General features: G+C 37.3%; 1 protein-coding gene across 1 annotated transcript in view; it reads left to right on the forward strand.

Annotated features, from left to right (window-relative positions):
- The window catches only part of LOC138308115 (motile sperm domain-containing protein 1-like), an 18,228-nt gene extending 6,999 nt beyond the window's left edge, over positions 1 to 11,229 (forward strand). The window contains exon 7 of the mRNA XM_069249058.1: positions 11,192 to 11,229. Within this exon, the coding sequence (XP_069105159.1) occupies positions 11,192 to 11,229 (38 nt within the window). The remainder of the gene's footprint in view (positions 1 to 11,191) is intronic.
- Positions 11,230 to 11,869: the final 640 nt, after the last annotated feature.

The raw sequence follows: 11,869 nt of genomic DNA on the forward strand, positions 1-11,869 counted from the left end.
CTAAGGTATAATTATCTTATTGTGCTTAGTTGCTTAGCAAAATTTTTCTATTTTGATCGATATCTTATTTGGTATAGAATGTAAGATGAAAAGAGTTACAGATTTGTATTTTAAGATGTAGGATGTTATACTTGGGTATCACCCCTGGTTGGCTGTGTATTTCACAATGTATGTATATCAATTTTACATGTGATTCCATACATCTGTACCTGTATGTGATACACAGACACTCCCGATAATGTGGTACAGACAAGTAATCTGTGTAGAATGCTGATACGGGTTTGTACCTCTGACCTGTAGATAGCAGATAGTTGTACTCATACACACTCAATGTTGTTCAATATTTACCTTGTACAGCAGTTGTAATAAATCTAAATTAGTATTATGTACAATATGCATCTAATGGATATATGAGTGTATAATCACCAGCCGTCAATAGTGACGATTTTAGGTGAGTGATCGGCTCAGTGGCGTGGGGGAAGGGCTTATATACAGTGCATTTTTTTTTTTTTTTTTTTTTCCTGGTGCTGGAATAGATAAAAGTAGATAGGTTAAAAACATGATAAAAAATGAGGTGTTTATTTGTGAGTGGGGGCTTCAAGGGCTACGGTTGTTTATGTTTGCCTTGAAGCCCTCCAGTGTAGTGTTTTGTACTGTTGCCACAGGGAGGAGATTCCAGTATGTGATGGTGTGTGGGAAAAAGGAGTACTTAAATGTATCCTTTGTGGCGGCGATGTGTCTGTATGCATAGGGATGTGTGTGTCTAGTGCGGGTGTCTACAGGTGTTAGGTATTGTTCTGGGTTGATGGCAACGAGATGGTGTGTGATTTTATATAGGAGGATGAGTCGTGATTGTAGACGGCGTGTTTGTAGTGTTGGCCATTGGAGTGTGTATAACATGTCTGAGACATCTAATGGATATATGAGTGTATAATGTTGAATTAAATACCTGCCCTGCAGGTAGGGCGTTAGAATTGTACCTGCTGCCCCTATTGCATGATCGTAAAAGGAGACTAAATTTAGGATCTTATCTTTTCTCTTCTTCCTAACTTGACTAGCTGCTCTTCCTTTAACATCTCCCTTGACACCATCTCACTTTTGGCTTTCTGTTGAGCACTCGCCTGTGATGTTGGCCATAAAGATTCTGTCCCGAGACACACCAAAGTCTATAAATGTGGTAGTTTCTGCTCCTGCTAATTAGCACTTAGCATTAAGGGAATGGGACGACTGGTTCGCCTGTTGTTGTATAATAACGCCGGTTGGGTGTATTGTTTGGTTGCCTGTTGTTGTATAATAACACCAGTTGAGTGTATTGTTTGGTTGCCTGTTGTTGTATAATAACACCGGTTGGGTGTATTGGCGGGCAAAATCCCAACAGAGAAAAGAGAGGATAAAATTCTGTTTACTATTCTGTCGACTCTGCGGTAGTCAACAATGATACAGAAAGGGTTGATATTATACTTATTATCACTCCCTGGAGATTTTACATATAAATGATTATTTTCATATAACTAATGTTTCTCGACATCACTATAATACGGTGGTTTCGAGATCCAAAAAACGACGTGGATGTTTCCCGACATTACTCTAATATGACGGTTTTGAGATTCCAAAACGACGTGGGTAAAGTGCTATTTACCGTTGATTAGTCCCACCTTCGTGTCATTATGAATATAATATAAATAGTTCTTTACCCACGGCAATTGGCATCTCGAAAACCCTGTGATACCGTGCAGTAGTTGACTCCAACTACGCAGCAAATTGAACCTACATCGTCAACACCAATTTACACATGGTATTGTAACTTCATTTTAGGCCATAAATCTTATTGATAAATTTTCAATTCTTGTTTCTGAAACATTAAGTACACCTTTACCAGTTATATTTTACACTGTATATATACACTAAGGTATAATTATCTGCTTGTGCTTAGTTGCTGAGCAAATTTTTTTCTATTTTGATCGATATCTGATTTGGTATAGAATGTAAGATGAAAAGAGTTACAGATTTGTATTTTAAGATGTAGGATGTTATACTTGGGTATCACCCCTGGTTGGCTGTGTATTTCACAATGTATGTATATCAATTTTACATGTGATTCCATACATCTGTACCTGTATGTGATAACACAGACACTCCCGATAATGTGATACAGACAAGTAATCTGTGTAGAATGCTGATACCGGGTTTGTACCTCTGACCTGTAGATAGCAGATAGTTGTACTCATACACACTCAATGTTGTTCAATATTTACCTTGTACAGCAGTTGTAATAAATCTAAATTAGTATTATGTACAATATGCATCTTCTTCTTCTTTGGTTTATCACCAGCCGTCAATAGTGACGATTTTAGGTGAGTGATCGGCTCAGTGGCGTGGGGGAAGGGCTTATATACAGTGCATTTTTTTTTTTTTTTTTTTTTTCCTGGTGCTGGAATAGATAAAAGTAGATAGGTTAAAAACATGATAAAAAATGAGGTGTTTATTTGTGAGTGGGGGCTTCAAGGGCTACGTTGTTTATGTTTGCCTTGAAGCCCTCCAGTGTAGTGTTTTGTACTGTTGCCACAGGGAGGAGATTCCAGTATGTGATGGTGTGTGGGAAAAAGGAGTACTTAAATGTATCCTTTGTGGCGGCGATGTGTCTGTATGCATAGGGATGTGTGTGTCTAGTGCGGGTGTCTACAGGTGTTAGGTATTGTTCTGGGTTGATGGCAACGAGATGGTGTGTGATTTTATATAGGAGGATGAGTCGTGATTGTAGACGGCGTGTTTGTAGTGTTGGCCATTGGAGTGTGTATAACATGTCTGAGACATCTAATGGATATATGAGTGTATAATGTTGAATTAAATACCTGCCCTGCAGGTAGGGTGTTAGAATTATACCTGCTGCCCCTATTGCATGATCGTAAAAGGAGACTAAATTTAGGATCTTATCTTTTCTCTTCTTTCTTACTTGACTAGCTGCTCTTCCTTTAACATCTCCCTTGACAACATCTCACTTTTGCCTTTCTGTTGAGCACTCGCCTGTGATGTAGGCCATAAAGATTCTGTCCCGAGACACACCAAAGTCTATAAATGTGGTAGTTTCTGCTCCTGCTAATTAGCACTTAGCATTAAGGGAATGGGACGACTGGTTTGCCTGTTGTTGTATAATAACGCCGGTTGGGTGTATTGTTTGGTTGCCTGTTGTTGTATAATAACACCAGTTGAGTGTATTGTTTGGTTGCCTGTTGTTGTATAATAACACCGGTTGGGTGTATTGTTTGGTTGCCTGTTGTTGTATAATAACGCCGGTTGGGTGTATTGTTTGGTTGCCTGTTGTTGTATAATAACACCGGTTGGGTGTATTGTTTGGTTGCCTGTTGTTGTACAATAACACCGGTTGGGTGTATTGTTTGGTTGCCTGTTGTTGTATAATAACGCCGGTTGGGTGTATTGTTTGGTTGCCTGTTGTTGTATAATAACACCGGTTGGGTGTATTGTTTGGTTGCCTGTTGTTGTACAATAACACCGGTTGGGTGTATTGTTTGGTTGCCTGTTGTTGTATAATAACGCCGGTTGGGTGTATTGTTTGGTTGCCTGTTGTTGTATAATAACGCCGGTTGGGTGTATTGTTTGGTTGCCTGTTGTTGTATAATAACACCGGTTGGGTGTATTGTTTGGTTGCCTGTTGTTGTATAATAACGCCGGTTGGGTGTATTGTTTGGTTGCCTGTTGTTGTATAATAACACGGTTGGGTGTATTGTTTGGTTGCCTGTTGTTGTATAATAACACCGGTTGGGTGTATTGTTTGGTTGCCTGTTGTTGTATAATAACACCGGTTGTGTGTATTGTTTGGTTGTCTGTTGTTGTATAATAACACCGGTTGGGTGTATTGTTTGGTTGCCTGTTGTTGTATAATAACACCGGTTGGGTGTATTGTTTGGTTGCCTGTTGTTGTATAATAACGCCGGTTGGGTGTATTGTTTGGTTGCCTGTTGTTGTATAATAACGCCGGTTGGGTGTATTGTTTGGTTGCCTGTTGTTGTATAATAACACCGGTTGGGTGTATTGTTTGGTTGCCTGTTGTTGTATAATAACACCGGTTGGGTGTATTGTTTGGTTGCCTGTTTGTTGTATAATAACACCGGTTGGGTGTATTGTTTGGTTGCCTGTTGTTGTATAATAACACCGGTTGTGTGTATTGTTTGGTTGCCTGTTGTTGTATAATAACACCGGTTGGGTGTATTGTTTGGTTGCCTGTTGTTGTATAATAACACCGGTTGGGTGTATTGTTTGGTTGCCTGTTGTTGTATAATAACGCCGGTTGGGTGTATTGTTTGGTTGCCTGTTGTTGTATAATAACGCCGGTTGGGTGTATTGTTTGGTTGCCTGTTGTTGTATAATAACACCGGTTGGGTGTATTGTTTGGTTGCCTGTTGTTGTATAATAACACCGGTTGGGTGTATTGTTTGGTTTGCCTGTTGTTGTATAATAACACCGGTTGGGTGTATTGTTTGGTTGCCTGTTGTTGTATAATAACACCGGTTGGGTGTATTGTTTGGTTGCCTGTTGTTGTATAATAACACCGGTTGGGTGTATTGTTTGGTTGCCTGTTGTTGTATAATAACGCCGGTTGGGTGTAATGTTTGGTTGCCTGTTGTTGTATAATAACGCCGGTTGTGTGTATTGTTTGGTTGCCTGTTGTTGTATAATAACACCGGTTGGGTGTATTGTTTGGTTGCCTGTTGTTGTATAATAACACCGGTTGGGTGTATGTTTGGTTGCCTGTTGTTGTATAATAACACCAGTTGGGTGTATTGTTTGGTTGCCTGTTGTTGTATAATAACGCCGGTTGGGTGTATTGTTTGGTTGCCTGTTGTTGTATAATAACACCGGTTGGGTGTATTGTTTGGTTGCCTGTTGTTGTATAATAACACCGGTTGGGTGTATTGTTTGGTTGCCTGTTGTTGTACAATAACACCGGTTGGGTGTATTGTTTGGTTGCCTGTTGTTGTATAATAACACCGGTTGTGTGTATTGTTTGGTTGCCTGTTGTTGTATAATAACACCGGTTGGGTGTATTGTTTGGTTGCCTGTTGTTGTATAATAACACCGGTTGTGTGTATTGTTTGGTTGCCTGTTGTTGTATAATAACGCCGGTTGGGTGTATTGTTTGGTTGCCTGTTGTTGTATAATAACACCGGTTGGGTGTATTGTTTGGTTGCCTGTTGTTGTATAATAACGCCGGTTGGGTGTATTGTTTGGTTGCCTGTTGTTGTATAATAACGCCGGTTGGGTGTATTGTTTGGTTGCCTGTTGTTGTATAATAACGCCGGTTGGGTGTATTGTTTGGTTGCCTGTTGTTGTATAATAACATCGGTTGGGTGTATTGTTTGGTTGCCTGTTGTTGTATAATAACACCGGTTGGGTGTATTGTTTGGTTGCCTGTTGTTGTATAATAACATCGGTTGGGTGTATTGTTTGGTTGCCTGTTGTTGTATAATAACACCGGTTGTGTGTATTGTTTGGTTGCCTGTTGTTGTATAATAAAACCGGTTGGGTGTATTGTTTGGTTGCCTGTTGTTGTATAATAACACCGGTTGGGTGTATTGTTTGGTTGCCTGTTGTTGTATAATAACACCGGTTGGGTGTATTGTTTGGTTGCCTGTTGTTGTATAATAACGCCGGTTGGGTGTATTGTTTGGTTGCCTGTTGTTGTATAATAACACCGGTTGGGTGTATTGTTTGGTTTGCCTGTTGTTGTATAATAACACCGGTTGGGTGTATTGTTTGGTTGCCTGTTGTTGTATAATAACACCGGTTGGGTGTATTGTTTGGTTGCCTGTTGTTGTATAATAACACCGGTTGGGTGTATTGTTTGGTTGCCTGTTGTTGTATAATAACACCGGTTGGGTGTATTGTTTGGTTGCCTGTTGTTGTATAATAACACCGGTTGGGTGTATTGTTTGGTTGCCTGTTGTTGTATAATAACACCGGTTGGGTGTATTGTTTGGTTGCCTGTTGTTGTATAATAACACCAGTTGTGTGTATTGTTTGGTTGCCTGTTGTTGTATAATAACGCCGGTTGGGTGTATTGTTTGGTTGCCTGTTGTTGTATAATAACACCGGTTGGGTGTATTGTTTGGTTGCCTGTTGTTGTATAATAACACCGGTTGGGTGTATTGTTTGGTTGCCTGTTGTTGTATAATAACGCCGGTTGGGTGTATTGTTTGGTTGCCTGTTGTTGTATAATAACACCGGTTGGGTGTATTGTTTGGTTGCCTGTTGTTGTATAATAACACCGGTTGGGTGTATTGTTTGGTTGCCTGTTGTTGTATAATAACACCGGTTGGGTGTATTGTTTGGTTTCTTCGGTTGCATGCTTCAGTGATCGATAGAGCATTATAAAAGGGCAAGAGTACACTATACAAGAAGACACAACACAAATATACCGCAGTCTCCCAAAACATGCACCTCACACATTATAACAACTTCTTCTACAAAACCAAAAGACACAGAATCACAAAATGTGACAGTCAGTTAAATTCTTAGACTTGAAACCACTTTGAAGTCTTTAAGATAGGATAGGCTGTAGATCAGACTCAAAGTGCATTTGCAAAGCTATAGAAATCCCAGAACAAATTTGAGGTACAATATTTTGTTTAGACAAGCATTGAAGTACAGTAAAAACCTGCCTTAGCAATCATCCTTGTACAAAGACCCTCTATTTCATTTGACCATATCATAGGTTTCTACTGGTCAATACTAACACAATTTGACCTGTATATAAAGACTATACTTTACTATAGAGACCATTTTTTTCCCTTTTCCTTTGGATTATCTTTTTAGCTAGGCAGGTTTGATCACATAAGGTAAGCAAGCATAATATCATATTGCAGATTAGCTGAGACTTAAAGATGCTCCACCGCTGAAGAATGGTATTTTTTCGCTATCAAAAACAGGAGCAGACGATTTTGTATTTTTCTTCAGTTGCAAAAGTTACTTACTTTACACCATTACCACCATTGAAAAGTTTGAGCTTCTAATTTTACCTTAAGTTAAAAATATGAAAAATAATTAATTGCATCCCGAAAAAATTTCGTGTCACTATATCCTATATGGGATGAAGTAATAATTGTGCATGCACCAAAGGCGAAATAAATTATTTTATACTATTTTTTGTGTTAATTAGACATATGTACATGATTAAACACCAATTATTGTTCAAATGATGAATATCATATATGCTCTGTGGGCGGTGGAGCATCTTTAATATCAAACAGGTAGAATAATGTTTTAGCTGTATATACCTATGATCCAGATTCCCATAACGTAAATACAAACAGCATATAGCAGTTAGGCAGCCTCTATGACCAATTTGATATGGTGGTGAGTGAGCATTGCACCCAATGACCACAGCAGACAGTGCTAAATAAACAGGTCACAAGGATACTCCAACTTTCATTTAAACAGCTTATCTACAATATAGATTTAACTTTCAATGTACTTCCTGACTGAATTGTCCCTTTAAGTATGTGGAGAAATACATATATAAAATGTGCATGCACTATCTTACATATAACCAGGGCATCCAGAAGACTTCTGAGAATATGGTTGTGACTCCCAAAAATCATATTTGACTCTTTGAGTTTACAAGAACATGTTTATTTTTCGTATGTTTTGACTCTTCAGATTTCTGAGAAATTTTGACTCCAGAATTTGCTAAAAGTCAATGCATGGTCAAGTGATGTCCTGATAACTAGTGTTATTCTACACAACAAGGCTTTGATATAACATTCTAACACCACTACTAGGAAAGTTATGTCATGTACCTCTCAACGGTGGAAATTGATCTTTGTAAAAGGTGCTCAAATTTAAGATTTCACTAATTAGTGAACCACAGTAGAGGGAGTGTCAAGTAGCTGTAATTAGTCTGCTACAATCAGTGAATAGCTTTAGAGGTAATTCAGGTCTCCTACAAAATTCATGCTGCTTTCCTTAAATATAAATAAATTTCTACAATGGTGTTGATTGATTTTCACTGATACACAGGACAGGTTTTGTATCTGTTTAGATTTTCACTGATACAGGGACAGGTTTTGTATCTGTTTAGATTTTCACTGATACAGGGACAGGTTTTGTATCTGTTTAGATTTTCACTGATACAGGGACAGGTTTTGTATCTGTTTAGATTTTCACTGATACACAGGACAGGTTTTGTATCTGTTTAGATTTTCACTGATACGGGGACAGGTTTTGTATCTGTTTAGATTTTCACTGATACAGGGACATGATTTGTATCTATTTAGATTTTCACTGATACAGGGACAGGTTTTGTATCTGTTTAGATTTTCACTGATACAGGGACAGGTTTTGTATCTGTTTAGATTTTCACTGATACACAGGACAGGTTTTGTATCTGTTTAGATTTTCACTGATACAGGGACAGGTTTTGTATCTGTTTAGATTTTCACTGATACAGGGACAGGTTTTGTATCTGTTTAGATTTTCACTGATACAAGGACAGGTTTTGTATCTGTTTAGATTTTCACTGATACACAGGACAGGTTTTGTATCTGTTTAGATTTTCACTGATACAGGGACAGGATTTGTATCTGTTTAGATTTTCACTGATACACAGGACAGGATTTGTATCTGTTTAGATTTTCACCGATACAGGGACAGGATTTGTATCTGTTTAGATTTTCACTGATACAGGGACAGGTTTTGTATCTGTTTAGATTTTCACTGATACAAAGGACAGGTTTTGTATCTGTTTAGATTTTCACTGATACAAGGACAGGTTTTGTATCTGTTTAGATTTTCACTGATACAGGGACAGGTTTTGTATCTGTTTAGATTTTCACTGATACACAGGACAGGTTTTGTATCTGTTTAGATTTTCACTGATACAAGGACAGGTTTTGTATCTGTTAGATTTTCACTGATACACAGGACAGGTTTTGTATCTGTTTAGATTTTCACTGATACAAGGACAGGTTTTGTATCTGTTTAGATTTTCACTGATACACAGGACAGGTTTTGTATCTGTTTAGATTTTCACTGATACACAGGACAGGATTTGTATCTGTTTAGATTTTCACCGATACAGGGACAGGATTTGTATCTGTTTAGATTTTCACTGATACAGGGACAGGTTTTGTATCTGTTTAGATTTTCACTGATACGGGGACAGGTTTTGTATCTGTTTAGATTTTCACTGATACAAGGACAGGTTTTGTATCTGTTTAGATTTTCACTGATACAGGGACAGGTTTTGTATCTGTTTAGATTTTCACTGATACAAGGACAGGTTTTGTATCTGTTTAGATTTTCACTGATACACAGGACAGGTTTTGTATCTGTTTAGATTTTCACTGATACGGGGACAGGTTCTGTATCTGTTTAGATTTTCACTGATACAGGGACAGGATTTGTATCTGTTTAGATTTTCACTGATACACAGGACAGGTTTTGTATCTGTGTAGATTTTCACTGATACAGGGACAGGTTCTGTATCTGTTAAGATTTTCACTGATACACAGGACAGGTTTTGTATCTGTTTAGATTTTCACCGATACAGGGACAGGATTTGTATCTGTTTAGATTTTCACTGATACAGGGACAGGTTTTGTATCTGTTTAGATTTTCACTGATACAGGGACAGGTTTTGTATCTGTTAGATTTTCACTGATACACAGGACAGGTTTTGTATCTGTTTAGATTTTCACTGATACAAGGACAGGTTTTGTATCTGTTTAGATTTTCACTGATACACAGGACAGGTTTTGTATCTGTTTAGATTTTCACTGATACAGGGACAGGTTTTGTATCTGTTTAGATTTTCACTGATACAGGGACAGGTTTTGTATCTGTTTAGATTTTCACTGATACAGGGACAGGTTTTGTATCTGTTTAGATTTTCACTGATACAAGGACAGGTTTTGTATCTGTTTAGATTTTCACTGATACAGGGACAGGTTTTGTATCTGTTTAGATTTTCACTGATACAGGGACAGGTTTTGTATCTGTTTAGATTTTCACTGATACAGGGACAGGTTTTGTATCTGTTTAGATTTTCACTGATACACAGGACAGGTTTTGTATCTGTTTAGATTTTCACTGATACAGGGACAGGTTTTGTATCTGTTTAGATTTTCACTGATACAGGGACAGGTTTTGTATCTGTTTAGATTTTCACTGATACAGGGACAGGTTTTGTATCTGTTTAGATTTTCACTGATACAGGGACAGATTTTGTATCTGTCTGTTTAGACCTCCTTTGATCTACAGTGGAGTCCCAGAGATAATCTTTATTCAATTAAATACTGACATTTTCTAGTTCAACTGAATAGTTAATAAAATCACCTATTAATTACATTCTCAGGTAAAATCACTCAATTTGAGAACAACAAATTCAAAACTGTGTGCATTGATTCATAGACTGGATGTTAATATGTGTTGTTTATGACTGATTTAGACACAGAAAAGATAGCTATATAACACATAAAATCTAATGTGATCCCATGTAATGATAATCCGCTATAATAACCAAGGTTGTTAAATTCATACTTTTAGCCTGTGAATTGTTATCTATTGACCTCTAACCATGGATTTATTGATTCCTCCACACAACATTGGTAACAGAAGTTATAGTGATAAAGAAATCTCTCGCCTTCTCTGTGTACAAAGTATCTGTAGATCTGTGGCGTGTTTATCTGTTTCCAATTGGTTATACATGTAATATTCAAGAAAATGTGGCAATGTGGTAGATGAACTATTCTTTAATGAATATTGTGTTTAATTTGAACTAGTGACTTAACTTTACAAAAGTGTAATTGTTGATTCAACAAAGAACATCACAGAATGCAGTAATCAATTCTTTATCCAAAAATAAAATGGAATGTACTTAGATGTCAAGACCTATAAAAGTTGTAAACAAAGAGCAAAAGTATTAATAAAAGTATCAATTATATTGTTCAAATTATTCTCTGTCCCTTTGGTGGTCTTTATAGACAAGTTTTGACATTGAAGATATTCAATATATATTTACTATACAAACTTTATTAGGTGATACAAATGTAGCAACTGTTGTCCAGCTAATGGTCGTACCAGATTGAGCCTTCGCACCAAACAACCATAAAACTGTTCCCTGTCAGCTGTACATTTTATTGATAATCAATTCAACAAACTCTTGTTTATCTTCCAGATTTTGAAGATCTGTTTGACGATGAAGACCTGGCATGATAGTGAGGCTAGCAACAAAGCGTACGATACGACCTTGGGATGACCTTTAAATTGGATCATGGAATTACAACGGGGCAGAATCTTTCAATTGACTTGTTGAATATTGACTTAGTTGACTGTTGGTGAAGTCCTATAACGGAAACCTCATTACAAGAAGGGGATGTCCATTCAGAGGTTTAACACATGTCCTTTGTCTGACCTTGAGAATTGTGTCAATTGGTGTTAGTTTTCCTCTGACAATAAAATTGTCTTGTAATGGATGATGGAGTTTATATCAGGCTACACACAACATATAACACTAGTTCTTAGTTTGTCTCTCGATCGCTCTTCATCATTTACACACGAGTTCATTGACATAAAACTTTGATCTGAATGGTTTTTTCCCGTTTTTGTACATTTGATTTATTTCTTGTGTAGATGTCATTGATGTTGATATATGTTAAAAATTAATAAATTTGTATGAAATTTAATGATTCTTATGTTGTTGTTTTGATAATTAAAAATCTGGCATGTGGTCAAATTATTTTCCCCTTCTTTTTTGTATGTAACTGGAGGTTTATTGTATACTGGCATGGCCCTAGGGCGACCATATTGATCTTGTCTTGATCATGGCATGTTTTGTCAGCCTCACTGTTGGTTG

Source organism: Argopecten irradians, chromosome 14, assembly GCF_041381155.1.
Source record: "Argopecten irradians isolate NY chromosome 14, Ai_NY, whole genome shotgun sequence".
Classification (NCBI taxonomy): domain Eukaryota; kingdom Metazoa; phylum Mollusca; class Bivalvia; order Pectinida; family Pectinidae; genus Argopecten; species Argopecten irradians.